A 15,751-nucleotide genomic window follows, 5' to 3' on the forward strand; every position below is an offset into this window, starting at 1 on the left:
GAGATTCCACACTCAATCTACCAACATTTGAGGGAAGGAGAGAGAGAGATAATTTTCTTTCATTTATTCCCGAGTAGCGATTAAGTGTTTATAAAATCTGAAGTTGAAAATATTTAAAAATAAAAAAAATGTTATGTATTGTTTACTATAATTAAAAATCCACATTTGGGCAATTTCTGCATTAGACTAATTCAGAAGATGCATGAATTTACTTTTGTTCACTTCTGATCTGAAATAATCCAGTGTACCCACAAAACATTTCTATCGACAGTGCAATAGAAGTGTCTCTTAATTATGAAGAAATCCCAAGCTCTTAATATATTTCTTTAAAACCCTGCTTAAAGCCATAGCAGATAGGAACTGGAAGCAATCATGTATATAATGTATTCTCCAGCATTCTTTTAGGACCTGGACCTGGCCCATTCTGGTCTAGGAGTGTTTATGAAGTCTTTTTGAATGTTGTTGTTTTGTCCATGGGGTATATTTTTAACAGTGTTTTTAATTATGTATTTCATACATTGTAAAGCCCCCACAGTCTTTACAGAGTTGGGCAGTCTTAAAGATCCAATCAATTTAATCACCTCTATGCCCCAATAAGAGTCCATTAATATAGCATCTCTGACTGATAATCATATGAGCCTTAATTTAAACAACTCCAACGAAGGACAGTCCAGTATCTTAACTTGAACTTGAGAAATGAATAGTTTCATTTAGAAAAAGACATTTTATGCTCTTATAATGTCCAGACAAAGAGATTTATTTTGGACCATTTCGTTTAGATGAAAGTGTTTAAACTAGAACTGTAGGAAATACCTCTTAATCAGAAAAAAACCCCAAATATCTTTATACACTATTCTTCTTTGTTCATGTGATTAACACCCAACTTTTCTACTCCTTCTATTCTCTTTTCCTTTTCCTTTTCATTACTTTTATTATATCAAACAAATTAACATAGGGAAAAATTATATATGCAGCATGATTACCAACATACCATGATCTGCATAAATAAATGAAGTAAGCCAGCCAGCCTGGGAAATTATGTTATAAAAAGAGTGCTACCAGCACCATTCTAATTGGACCGTATTACTCAAATATCTATCCCATTCCCTCTTCATGGCAGAAAAATGTACTGAGTTGTGAAAAAGCCCGCATTGTGCAGTGCTTCGTAAACTAGAAATGAAAACATTCATCACCCAATGAAGTGATGAAAATGGGGTTTCAGCAAAAAGGTGCTATGTTTTCTAGTTCTCCCTTTATTGGGAAAGGAAATGCCATTCCTTTTAGGTAATAGATTATAACATACATGTATGCTGGGGCATGAACCCACACGCAGATATTTTGTTTGATTTTATTACTCAGACTAAAAGACAGAAGCAAAATAAGTCAAAGGTCTTTTGAGATGTCCATTCTAGATTTTGGGCTGTATAAATTGCACAATATATACTTCTGCAAGAAACAATTGATTACTCTTCTGCCATCTGAATAGAACAGATGTCTCCAATTCCATTTACTATGGCAGACTCTTGTCCTATAATTGTCCTATTTTTGTCCTTGGCCCATAGAACATTATCCTCGTATCTTCTTCCTAAACAGCTTTAATGTGAGTCCAAAATGTGTCTTGTTTTAATTCATTGCAGTGCCTGGAGAATAATGCCTCCATCTTGAGTTGTTTATGTATTGTTTATTTAATTGAACCCTTTTATTGGCATTTTAGCAGGGAATGGGGTTACATGTTTAATTGGCTTCACTGATTCAATTATTGTAAAATGGTTCGTTTAATTAGCTGGCAATGTTTGTTTTTAGAATTTCATTGTATGAACATTTGAATTATGGGCTGCCTCCGATATTTTGATGTTTTACTTATTCTAAATGGGATGTTTGCTCTATGACTTGTTTAAAAGTATACAATAAGGAGGAAGTGGGCTTTTCCTGTTTATTTGCCAGTGTTCATTGATTCAGGCATTTCCCAACTCACTAAGTTCCCTGGCACTTGATCAGTTTCTGTTAACCAACTATATTCAGTCTACAGCCATTGACATCTGTAACCTCCTCCTCTGTGGGTGACTTACAAAATAACAGAGTTGTAAGGGCTTTGTAGGTCATCTACTCCATCCCACTGCTCAAGCAGGAGACAAACTCACGCCATCATGTTGTCACGTGTCATATCGGGACTTTCCCCCCTTTACTAAACCGGCAGTGGGCGTGGCCAGCACTTGACACATCTGGCCTGCGGGTCATGAGTTTGACACCCCTGCCCTATACCATTTCTGACAAGTTGCTGTCCAGTCTATTCTTGAAAGCTTCCAGTGATGAAGCATCCACAACTTCTGAAGGCAAGCTGTTCCATTGGCTGATTGTTCTGTCAGAAAATTTATATTTATTTCTAGGTTACATCTCTCCTTGATCAGTTTCCACCCATTGTTGTTTAGGCATTCAGGTACTTTGACCCCTTCTTCTCTGTGACAACTCCTTAAATATTGGAACACTGCTATCATGTCACCCTTGGTCCTTCTCTTCAGTAGAGTAGCCATGCCTAGTTTTTGCAACCGTTCTTGTATTTTAGCCTCCAGACCCATAATCATCTTCGTTGCTCCTCTTTGCACTCTTTCCTAGAGTTTCAACATCTTTTTTTTATGGTGTGGTGACCAAAACTGGATGCAGTAGCCTAGATGTCATCTTACTAAGGCTTTATAGAGCAGTATTAGTACCTCACATGATCTTGATTCAATCTGTCTGTTAATGCATCTTAGGATTCCATTGGTTTTTTTTGGCTGCCACCACTGCTGGTTCATATTTAATTGATTTTCCACTAGGACTCCAAGATCCCTCTCACAGTTATTGCTATTAAGCCAGGTTTTGCCTAATCTGTATGCAAACTTTTGGTTTTCCTTGCCTAAGTGTAAGAATTTCCTTTTTTCTAAATTGAATTTCATTTTGTTAGATAGAGCTCAGTGTTCAAGTCTGCTGAGAGCCATTTGGATCTTGAACTTGGTTGTCTAGGGTATTGACTATTCCTGCCAGCTTAGTATCATCTGCAAATTTGATGAGTTCCCTTTCTATTCCCCATCTAAGTTATTTATGAAAATATTGAAGAGTAGTGGCCTAAGATGGAACTTTGTGGTATTCCACTGCTTACTTCCCTCCATGTAGATGTAGTACCATTAAGACTACTCGTTGTGTATGATTTGTTAGCCAGTTACAACTACATCTGATGGGGATGCTATCTATCCCACTTTTTTCTAGCTTATCACGAAGTAGCTTGTGGTCAATGTTGTCAAATGCCTTACTGAAGTCTAAGTATACAATGTTTATGGTGCTAATCTTCTAATTTAGTCACTTTATCAAGGAATGGAATAAGATTGGTTCGGCATGATTTCCGTGTTGAGATCCTCTCACTTATTTCACATTATTTTAACATAGCAACTGTTCAAATGGGGTGCAGGTTGGTATATCAACCAGCCTAAAGTGAAACCCATTGTTTCCTGCTACAGTGTGCTAATTACTGGATGATTCCCTGCTGGCTATAGATGGCGAAATGGGCATGACAGCAAAGCTAGAGAAGGAATCCATTCATCTTGCCTATAGCCACTAGGACAATCATATTCAACAATGATTACAAACACATGTAAATAGAGATCATGTGACCTCTGTGCTTCTCCCTTCACTTCTAGCCCTTTCAAAATGATTTCTATTACTTCATAGAAAGTGGCAACATGGAAGAAAAACAGGAAAAAGAAAAGCTGAGAAAGAGGATCTAAGGGGGGAAAGAAGAAAGAGACCACAAGAAGATGCTAAGGATATTGAAAGGCAGAGGAGAAGGCCTGCAGCAGCAGCAGAAGAACTGTGTCTATGGTAAGATTTTGTCAATGATAATGGTAAGTTTCAGAACTTACCAATCTCATCAGCTGAGTGAAGATCAGACCAAACTTAGTAGAAGTCCAGAGTGCTACATCCCCAACGTAGAAGAGTTGCAAAATGCTGACATCGTTAGCTCAAAACCCTTGATATTGGCAAATGCTCACGGAATAGTAAATAACAATACAGTGAGAACCTCAGTATTAACTATTCCATTTAAACAGAAAGCTTTATTACAACAATATGTACAACAAATATGTTGAGGTAATTTGCAATCATTTATTAATATTATATTCAACTATGGATATGAAATCTAAACCATCTCATGTTAAATATTGGCATTTCTAATCATAGTTAACACTGATATATTACCTTTTTCTATTTGTAAAGGTTTAGATTATATAAACATGAGAATTTTAATAATCTTTAGCCAATATGTATCAAAATAATATAATGTATTACATATGTTTTGTAGTAATATAATAAAGAAAATTCTAAAAAAGACAAAACACTTCTATATTGTAAATTAATGCTGGACTGGGCTCAGAAACTTGTACTTTTCCCCGTTCCTAGCACCAAGACAGTCAACAACTCCTCTTGCAGAACAATGGAGGATAGTATGTATTTCTGCAAGAAACAAATGTCTAAATGATACAATATGCACATACATTGAAAATCAAATTCTAAAATTAGCGTATAACTTTATGCAAGTTATTCACTTATACTAGGGATAAAATATTGCTTTTCTTTACTTTATTTTTAGCTTTGAAAGTACATGTCATAATTAAAGTTTTAAATATAATAATTTAACCAACGGAGTGCCAGAAGTAAAGTTATTGCATATCCTTGGAGGATTGACATTCTTCTTTTAATATTTCCTTATTTTTCCTTCTTTATTTAACCATGTTGGTACCACTCCCCATTGAAACAAAACTTTAAATACTTTATGATTAAGAATTGAAATTATAGTTAAAAACAAAATGTTTAAACAATTAAGAAATACACACTTTAAGACCTGAAATTATAACAGGCCAAAGTAACAATAAAGATAATTAAAAATGATAGATATATCACTATGTTATTAGAGGGTCGGGACAATTTCATTCTGACATCAAAAAGACACCTGGGAGAGAATTGCAAAATTGGAAGATCATTTTTTAAAAGGCTACTTCTTAATAGTGATTAACCACACTGCAGTTTGGGAGGTTCATGGAACAGGCCTTCTAAAGATGACATCAGGAGAACATATCAGAAGGCTCAGAGGCTAACTTTATAGTCCCCATCATTTGTTTAAAAAAATTTGTTTAAAATTTTCTTAAAACAGATTCTTAAGTTTTTGTTTTAAAATAAACCCTTTATGATAGCATTTTTCCTCTTCTTAATTCTAAAGGGCAATTTACCAAGAATCTTTGATCTTCCCTGTCATTCAAAATCTCTCTCTAAAGTTGTAAATTAATAAAATACAACAGTATTTATGAAAGTGAAACTTGTGCCAAGCCTAAGAAACTTGTGCCAGCCATAAAGCTGCACAGCAGTTAAAGTGCATTGCTAATCCCTCTGTTCCAAAGCCACCCAGTTTGCAATTGACCACAATAATCTCAATTTCTGTCTCCTGGTGTGGAGAAGCTCTTCCAGAGTGCAAGTGGGCAATTCCCCAATCTAACCCACTTACTGGGAAGTCAGGTTAAAATCATCTTTAGATAAACAAGTTTCAAACTGTGTAAATCAGTGATATGAAATGTGTGACTCTTGAGGAATGAAGGAGGAAATTATTAAATACAAGGAGAGTTATATTAATTATACATACATTAAATCCAATTTAAACATGTTTTGTTTAGGAGTGCAGTCTTAACACATGAGTGTAAGCCTTAAAATTATAAATCTTTAAAGATGAACAACATAAGTTTTAACAAAACTGTACCATCATATGAAGTCTAAATTCATGACATACTTTATTAGTTGAAAGACATTTCAGGATACATACATTTGATGAAGTGGCTCAATATATCACAAGGCTTTTTGTGTACATTGCACACCTTCAAAGCAGTCTTATTGACTCCTGGCAAGTACCTGGCAGTTTTCTTGGCAATATTTTTGAAAGAGGTTTGCTGCTTCCTTCTTAAGAAGTGACTGGTCCAAAGCCAACCAAGCTGACTTTTTGCTTAAGTCAGAACTAAAACTCATGACCTCTCAGTTTCTAGCATTGTACCTTAACCACTATACCAAACAGGCTTGTGTTACATGTATTAGCTCACAGCATTCATATGCTAGATCAGACCTGGGTGTTTTATGGTCCTGTGCTACATCCTGCCCTTTGGCTTTCCATGTCTGGCCTGCATGAATTGTTTTATTTTGAAGGTGACTACTATTTTTTCCCCAGTTTATCTATATGCATGTGAGCATCCCTATGCACCTTCACAGCCCTATTGGGTTCAGCCCTCCACAACAGTCCCAGTTTCTCATTTGGCTCCTTGGGTAAATTAATTGCCCACTCTGTGCTTGATTCACCTGTTGCACAAAGCTGTGATATTTCAAATAAACTATGATTGGCTGGATTAAGAGCAAAACAAGAAGCCATAAAACCAAAATTTAGATATCAAATTGTTGGTTGATTGATCACACGAAGCAAAACAACAACAACCCACCCCAAGTTCCTTTTCTTTTATAATTATATGTGTGTCTGGACAGCACAAATCCATGGAAATACGAGATGGCAATAGAGACCTAAAACCCCTCCCCTTAAATGATAACCACACCTGTGCAACAATGAACAGATGCTTATCATGTTGCCCTTTCATCTTTGTTTGTTTATAGCTTGTTTATAGCTAGACCACATTGTAGTAAAATGGGAACATAAATACACAAAAGAGGCAGATTGTACCATAGTGAGCCAGTATGCCTTTCTGTTAAGCAGTTCCTGGACAAGCTGCACTATTTTTAAGAAGAAAGTATGTCTGTATAGTCCAACCTACAGTTCAGTACTAGACTGTTTCTTAGAAATGGTTTATGGAAGGTTAGATGAAAGTTTCTAAGTGTTCAGTGTCATAGAACTACTGTCACATGTTATGTCTTATTGTGTTGTTTCTCTAAAAAAATGGTGCATATTATTACTCTACACCTTGAGGGAGCTTGTCCATAGACCTGGGATCATTCATATACAATGCAGCTTCAAATGATCAGTTATGCTGATGATCAATACTAGGCATGTTAGCCGTTAGCTCATATGCAAGTTTTCATTTCATTTAAATAGAAGTATACTTCCCAGTTTGGCAAAATCTACAATTGTACAGTAACTTCAAAATATGGCTTAAGTTTGGATCTTTTTGTAGTGTAATTATTTTAGTGTAGTGTAGTATCATAGTTTAGATGAAATGAGAAATTATGGTTAATAGATGTCCTGGTTTATTGCCTCCTACTGAGAAGGCCCCTGCATATCATATTAAGAATTATACTTGAAATTTTATATCAGTCAAATATTATGCAATGTTTTCACAGGAAAACTCTAACCCTGAATAAACAAACAAAGTTAACAATGCTCTCTTTATCGACTTAGAGATTGAATGCAGCTCATGTGATCCTCTTTCTGTTAGTTGAGTTTTTTTTGAAACAGACTATCTTTGCACTTGGCGCTGGTCCCATTTCCAGTCAGCATTTCAGTCCCATCTATTGTCTCTGACTTGTGTGCTTAACACTCACAATTCTGATTTTTTTAAAAAAATGAACAAATAATTCCAGCAGCAGAGCTGGAAGCAACAAGATTGATTTCTGCCTGGTGCACCAAATTTGACTAGCTAGACTGATACAGTGATTCGAGCATGCCAGATTAAGATTGAGGAGAATTGGGTGCAAAACAAATGAAGCTCAAGGATTAACTTTGGATCAAGCACAAACTTGCATCCTGACATGGTTGGCATGGAAATGAAACAGTATCTCTGTCAGGGGCAAAGAACCAGATATTTTGTTTTGAGCTCCTCTGAGGTATAGAAAGGAACAAAATGCCACATTGTTTATATTATATTCAGCTGTGTTCAAGTTAATTCCTTGCAGCCACTGATCATTACAGTTACTTTGAGTTAACACCAACATACTTGAGGAACATGACTTCATATAATCTGGCCATGGTGTATCTGCAGATATGTGCAGTGACATCCAATATTTGCAAATCGTCCATCCTTGGTTTATTTTTCAATGTCTTTGTTATATGTACCTATTATGATAATTTCTCCAGGTTGAAATATTACAAAGCTTGACAGGAGAGTCATTGAAATTATTTGGAACAAAACTGAATAGAAAATATTCTCCTTTATTGGAACAAAACTGTGTTTGATGCATTTGTGTTGTGTGTGGGAGTAAAATCAAGGTTTCCTTTTCAGTTGTGTCCAATTTAGGGCATGGTGCTCATCTTCATTTCTTAGCCCAAGGAGCAAGTGTTGTCCAAAGACAATTTCCATGGTCACGTGGCAAGCATGGCTATACGCCAAAGGTTCACAGAACACTGTTACTTTCCCACTGAAGTGGTACCTATTTATCTACTTGCATTCGCATGCTTTCGAATAGCTAGGGGGACAGGAGCCGGGGCAAGTAATTGGAGCTCGCACCATTGTGCAAAGCTTGGGTCTTGAACTCAGGCTGTTAGCTTTCCCGCTGACAAGCTCAGCATCTTCAACCATTGAGCCACTGTGCCCCAAGTATTTGTAATCACTATTAAATCTCTGATTTATTTCTCATATTAGTGTATTACAACTGTTTGCGTCACAGCTGTTTTTAGACAATTATATAATGATATTTTTAAATGCATTGTAAGAATCTGAAAAAAGCATGTTTCTTAGGTCAGAAAAAACACAATTAAGTGAATAGGTTTCAATGATAAAACCATTTATGCAATGTGGAGAGGAAGTTGGTTGCTAAATGTGAGCAAGGCTTCATATGATGGAAGTAAAACATGCATAAGAATAAATAAAATTCCTCCTAAATATTTCAACATGGCATGGTAAAACACTGAGCATGGAGTAAAGTAAAGATGTATGGTGTCCTTTTGACTCTGTAATGGTAAGAGGAAAGAAATTTCCAAAATGTTTATAAAAGGCAATGGTTTGTAAGTAAGGTAAAATGTATGGAAAGTTACAGTAAGGTCATTTAGTGACTGTTTGAAGTTACAATGGCACTGAACAAAGTGACTTATGACCATTTTTCACACTTACAACCATTGCAGCATCCCAATGGTCATGTGATCAAAATTCGGCTGCTTGGCAACTGGTTCAAATTTATGATGGTTGCAATGTTCAGTGGTCATTGATCCCCTTTTGCGACCTTCTGATAAGCAAAGTCAATGGGGAAGTCTGATTTACTTAGCAACCCTGTAACTCACTTAAGAACTGTGGCAAGAAACATCATAAAATAGGGCAAAACTCGCTTAGCAACTGTCTCACTTAGCAACAGAAATTTGACGCTCAATTGTGGTCATAATTTCAAGACTACCTGTATTCATTTTAGGTGTATTTCCTTACATGCCCTTAACTTATTGCTTCTTTTCTGTACTGTGCCTAATGTTGCTCACTCTGACGGGCAATAACTTGATAGGTATGTAAAGATTAATATAGAATAGAATAGAATAGAATAGAATAGAATAGAATAGAATAGAATAGAATAGAATAGAATAGAATAGAATAGAATAGAATAGAATTCTTTATTGCCCAAGTGTGATTGGACACCCAAGGAATTTGTCTTGGTGCAAATGCTCTCAGTGTACATAAAAGAAAAGATACATTCATCAAGAGTCAAGAATCATAAGGTGCAACACTTATAATAGTTGTAGGGTACAATAAGCAATCAAATCATACTAGGAAACAATATAAGATATAAGACTATATATGTCTATAGAAAACATTCAATAAAAATGATTTCATAGTTACTTCTGTTGTAGTTCTTAGTGTTCATTCTATTAAGTCATTTATTAAGGACAGACTGGTCACAAAAGCTGAACATAAGAATGGGCAGGAAGCTTAAAAGAGCTCTGCTTCCAGCTATTCAAGAGACAGAAAAGAAAGCAATTCCTACCTTGATTCATAAGCATGAAAAGATTGGAATTGCAGTCTCATGCCTATTAGAAAGAGATATTTGTGTGAATATTACTCATTGGAAAATATTTCTATACCTCTTTCTTTTATGTACTTTGAACACAAAATCAAAGTGATTCTGAACTAAAGAACTATAGCAACCGGTACTTCACTGAATATTCTGCTTTGTTCTTATAAAAATTGCTTTTGTGTTAGCTTCACAGGTGATAAAATTATCTGTATTCACTGCTCAAAGAAAGCAATATTAGCTTGTTAGCTGGGTCTCATTCTATAATTAGAATGCTTATTTCTAGTGCTTCCAATAATGTTGGTTCTAGCCACCATTATATATTGTAAAGCTATAAACATGATCTATTCTAGGAACCTTACTTTCTGGAAAATGTGGATGATTTTTAAATGAATTAAATATTAATATCCTTTCCTTAAGCTAAAAGCAGACCGCAACAATTTGACATTGAGAAATATGATGTAACCTTATCTTAACACAGACTTATTCAGAAGGTCCACGAAAGGAAGCATTTGATCTTGGAAACATGTTTGCTGTGATAATGATTCTAGACTTACATGGGACACTTCAAGAATGCAGTGGGCATTTTCAACTCTTCTCTTCTTTGGTCTCTGAGCTTCCGATACTACCACTTCTCTCTCAATTGAATGAGTATAGGGAAATGATCTGGTGGAGACAACAATGGAAATGAAAAATTAAGCTCAACGTTTGTCTCACAAATGTTCCTGAATCCATGAGTAAAAAAAAGTAATAAAAACAGCATCTCAGGCAAACAATTTTAATGTGATATATGTAACATTAGCATAACATTATTCTGGTATAAATAACACTGCAAAAGTATGTTGGTAGTGTTTAAGCTGGGAATGGGAATAGACACTAGATAGGGCTATATAGGAGAATAAGGCATGTTTTAGGCTGAAACATATAATTAGAATCTAATTACTCTTAGATCTTGGATAGGTCAAGATTTATATGAACTCATACACTCTGGAAGTTGTGTATTAATTAATTAGTGAATTAAACCATATTTTTTAAAAATTTTGGCTCAGTATGCTGTGTGAACCCAGCCAGATGCATTAAAATCTTAAATCATAGCTTAACATGATACATTATTCATCTATATTAAAACATGTCAAATAAGATAAATAATAATTAGCATTCTTATTTTCCTACTTTTATTAGTATAACAATGCCCATCTATTGCGTTTTTTTTTCTGAAATTCATTGCACAAATTTAGTGTCACTTAGTCCAACCCAAATGGATGGAAGAATAATTTTTGTGTTTGTTTTTAACCCAGATGGGATGGCAATAGTCAAATTTATTTCCTCTTTGTTACATATTGTTTTTCCATTTTATTTTTCTAAAGGAAAATATTGTGCACAAGTGAATCTTGATAGTGATAGAAGATGCACATAGAGTATATTCTGAATATGTTTAAATGTCCAGGATTAAATAAATTACATCATAGGAAAGAATTTCCTGATGAGATAGCAAAAAAGGAAGATGAAAGCACTATAAACTACTAGGATGTAGGAAGACGAAGTAAAGTGAAAACAGAGTTTACTCTTAAGAAATACTCAAGAGAGAATATGACAGCACTTTATGTAAAAAGATGTCAGAAATAGGCCTCATGTTGTTCATCATTTTAGAACTGAATTTTAGAAATAACTTTAACAGTAAGAATAGTTTGAACTGCCCAGGAAGACAACATTTGTTCTATATTGGATGTGTTCAGATAAGACATCTATTGGAAATGCTTTACTACCCTCTGTAAGGGGATAGAAATTGATGATCCAAATGTTTCCTTTTAACATTTGATTTAATGTATAAACATATATACATGATTCAACATATAAAAAGGTCCAACGGTGGCAGATACAAAGCTCCCTAGTTTTTGTATATTTACATTCATAGTGGTAAAATTCTGTATTAGAAAGGGATAACCAATTTTCACTAACCAGATTTAACACTACTAAGGATAACTGGATGAAGGGTACTTTTAAGAGCAATATTATTTTTCAAAATAAATTATAAGTTCATGAGAACAAAAATGTATAGAATGCTTAAGTATTTCTATATTGCATTTTATTCTGGGAAAATGAAGAGCAGCATGCATATTTTAAAATTAGTACGATAAATAAAAATGCATTGCTTGTGTTTGATGTATCACACAAGCTATCTAACAGGTTTTAATGGGTCCATTTTACTTCACAGGTAGGTGTGAGGGAAGAGAAGGATGCTTTCAATATAAGCCACCTTAAATTGCTGGAGGAAAGATGGCATATACAGTATGTGTAACAAACAATAACTACTCTTTGGCGTACTTTGGAATCTCTTAATTAGGGGATATTTGCAAATGAGAAAGGTTAAAAAATACCCCACCAGTGTTTTGTAAATGAAGGTTCAATCATCCAGGCCAAAAGTTAAAAGGTTAAATCATGGCAACTGGACCAAAGTTTCACCAGAGAATAACCTTTCAAGGAAATCTCAAATATGTTATGAAAAATAAATAGTTCTCATTATTCTGATGAGTGTAGGGAGAGAAATTTGATGGTCTAAATATGTAAGACTGGAAATTGTTTTAAAATTAATAGAAGTGAAGGGTGAGGGGAACATAATGGAATCATTGTTATTAGGGGGCGTGCATAAGTGCACCAAGGTGACTACCGTCCCTGTCCTATTGTTTCTTTTTATTTATTTATTCTTATATGTATCCATTTCATGTATTCATAACTATGTTTATACTTATACCTGTTATCTTATAATTGCCTGACAAAATAAAATAAATAAAAATAAATAAAATAATGGAATCATACATTAAGATTCCACAGCTGGTTGAAGTTATACTTATACAACTTCTGAATAGGCACTGGAGAAAATATTTTAGCAGGCAGTATTTCAGAGTACAGTATTTCAGAGTAGAAAAAATTGTCAAAAATACTTCATTTCTAAAATATTCAGCGGACTGTCTAAATGAGAAAGTGCAGCGTGTTTACACAGACTCTACAGTTCAAGGTGTGTTTGGGTGATAATTGGGCTTATGGCAGTGAGAGTGACTGGAAGGCAAATATGTGGAAGATACACAATCATGCAAAGAAGTATGCACGATTAAAAAAATACATCTGCATCAACCTATTTAGCATTACCCATTTATCTTAATTGAGTGTTATGTCCATGCAATTGTCAAATAATAACAGCAAATCAAGAGAGAAACAGTAGAAACGTCTTTAAAAGTGTTAACTTTCATGACTGGTCAGTAATAACATTCAAATACAGTTGCCAAATTCACAGTATGTTATCCCAAGTTTATGTGAGTGAAAAAATGATCACCGCATAGGATTCTGTATTGATCCCTGGGTTTTGTTATTTCAGAATTACACAAAACACTGAGCTTAACGTGCAATATTAATATTGCATTTCCTGAGCCAACATGCATGCTTCTGTGAGAAAGGCGGACCACGTAAAGTGCATTTTGAGGAACTGCCTTAAGCGGCATTACTACTGCAATACAAAACACAATGCAAATTGGCCGTTCAGTGGGTCTTTTGCAGCAGGGGAGGGGGAAGAATGGATGAATGGATAGCTAAATGGATGAATCGATGGATGGGCGGGGGAAAAAAAACAAGCAAAACCTAGATCAATTTGGACTTAGCCCTTCCAGCCTCCCTCGGTTCCTTCCACAGCGCCCTTTATCTGCACAACACAACCGGAGCTCTACGGAAAACAGAAGCCGCTATGCCAAACCCACTCTATGATCCTCTAAGGAAGACGGAAAGTGTCCCGCCTCCTCAAAGGGGATTGGTGAGATCGGATCGTGTACTGTTTTCTGATTGGCTCTAGAGGAGAAGCGAATCTTACTCCTCTATCCGGTTCGGCCAGGGTAGGTAGGTGGGTGGGTGAGGGGGGGGCATTATCTGCTGGTGGGGTGGGGGTGGGTGCTGGACGGGCCGGACGGACCCGCGACGGACGCTGCGGGCTTAGCGTTCCGCGAATAGGAGGCCCGACGGAGGCTGCCTGGGTAGCTGAGTGAGTGCGAGAGCAATCCCGCGATTTGGGGAGGGGGATTCGGCTGTCCAGAGGCCTCGCCTTCCTCCCCCTCTTTGGAGTCGGGCCTCCCCCTGCATTGCCAAGGGAAGCTGAGGCTGGTGCATCTGTTCGCGGGGGGGAGGAGGAGGGAGACGTATGGCGGAGGGGCGTCCTTGGATGTCAGGGGCAGCACCATCGTTGGAAAATACCCAATGCAGGCCAGGAGCTCATCCCATATGAAAGAGCGAACGGGAGGCAGAGGAAAGGCATGAACGTGACTTTCATCCTAAGCAGCCTTTTTGGTTTAATTTTTTTTTTTTTTTAATGGGAGATTCAGGAGAATTTTTTATTTGAATATTGAAGGCTAGTATCTCTGTTAATCTCCGGAATATTTCCAGAGTTTGGTGTGGTCTGTCTTTCCCCACCCCCACAATTCTTTTGTAACAAAATAATTACAGGACAAGTGAAAAGGGTTCTCCAAAAATATAAACACAGTCAACTATTATTTTGCAGCTTTGGAGGTTGCTGTCCAAGATGGCACTTGCTCTTTCCCGGCCACATGTGTGTGCTTTTGGTTAGCAAAAAGATTTGCAGCTTAAAATAGATAGCAAACAACAACAACAACAACAACAGCAACAACCCACCAAAAAACCGTGCATGATAATAATAGGTGCAGCCTCTCATTAAAGGGAATTAGATTAGATGATGAGACTGGAGAATAAATACTGAGGATTGGTGGAGTTCTCGTGAAAGTGGTTTTAATTCTCCCAGGCATCACTTTTTCAGGATGAGCAAGGATGGTTTGGTTTTCTGGGCTTGCATAATTATTAATTATTTATTTCATGCACCAATTACAAGCCTGAATGAGAGCAGCAGCAGCAAGAAGCTGCTGAAAATATAGTATGGTGCAATAGAAGGGGATGTTTTTCACTCTAGCTTTGGGAGGATTCTCCTGTGATATAAACAGACCTCTTGTCAACAGAGTACTAATCATCTTGTTTCCCTGCTTACAATATACTGTACTGGATTGCTGTAACTTGTAGTGAATGGTTGTTAAGAAGCCATGACATCATCTGGGGAGAATATGTGTGTAAATACACTTGAGTAGATTATTCTGTCACTCTCAGTAAAACATATATACATATATATTGATAGGTTGCCAAGCCAGGCAAAACAGTTAGCTGGAAAAGAGAAAATGTCTTCTGAATGCTTTTGTTTGGCTGCTCAAATTAGATTTGATTCCAAATGGCTGAAGACAGACTTACAGGTAAGAACTCCTCAATGCTTATATTTTACGGTTATGTAATATCAGAGAGCTTTTGTTTTGGAAAGCTATGTTTTTGGCAATTAAAAAAATCCTCTTGAGATTGAAATTAGCTTTTTCTATTGAAAACTACCTAAGCTGCTCAGGAGAAATAATGGAAATTTACCTTTGTCATAGTCATATATTGTCATAGTCATATATTAAAGGTTGAATTGTATTAAATGTAATGTTCCAAAGAAAGAAGATTTAATAAGTCTATCGAATATTGTAATAGATTGCTCTCTGACAGATTTGTACTATATGAAGGAATTGTATAGTCTTCCAGATTAACACTAGGGTAATAGAGTCAAAAAGTTTCTTATTTTTGTTTTGAAACACTTTATTTAAATTATGGACTTGTTGGTTAAAAATGAAAGTGAGTAGGGTATGTAGTAATTGACCTTTGTACATTGTAAAACAAGAATGTGTCCAAAATGAACTTCTCCTTTTTTAAAATAAAAGAAAAGAAACTTGAACGAACA

The 15,751-nt window shown here is 35.9% G+C and overlaps 1 protein-coding gene and 1 long non-coding RNA gene across 6 annotated transcripts in view; one reads left to right on the top strand and one right to left on the bottom strand.

Moving 5' to 3' along the window:
* Window positions 1-9,739: 9,739 nt before the first annotated feature.
* Window positions 9,740-13,638, bottom strand: LOC148130547 (uncharacterized). Its single transcript, XR_015749983.1, has 3 exons — window positions 13,573-13,638; window positions 10,497-10,605; window positions 9,740-9,955 (listed from the first exon to the last, which is right to left on the bottom strand). It is a non-coding gene; the product is annotated as an uncharacterized LOC148130547 (long non-coding RNA).
* A 132-nt stretch (window positions 13,639-13,770) lies between these two features.
* HERC2 (HECT and RLD domain containing E3 ubiquitin protein ligase 2) overlaps window positions 13,771-15,751 on the top strand; it is a 111,265-nt gene continuing 109,284 nt past the window's right edge. For 2 of the 5 annotated variants that reach the window (XM_087967108.1, XM_087967113.1), the window contains exons 1-2: window positions 13,841-13,966; window positions 15,122-15,233. In XM_087967108.1, the coding sequence (XP_087823234.1) occupies window positions 15,162-15,233 (72 nt within the window). In that variant the 5' untranslated portion in view covers window positions 13,841-13,966; window positions 15,122-15,161. The other 3 variants (XM_087967112.1, XM_087967110.1, XM_087967111.1) reach the window with 3 other exon arrangements.

The sequence above is a fragment of the Notechis scutatus genome, chromosome 5, assembly GCF_049901735.1.
Source record: "Notechis scutatus isolate UNSWTSFEM ecotype Mainland chromosome 5, rNotScu1.2, whole genome shotgun sequence".
Taxonomy (NCBI): domain Eukaryota; kingdom Metazoa; phylum Chordata; class Lepidosauria; order Squamata; family Elapidae; genus Notechis; species Notechis scutatus.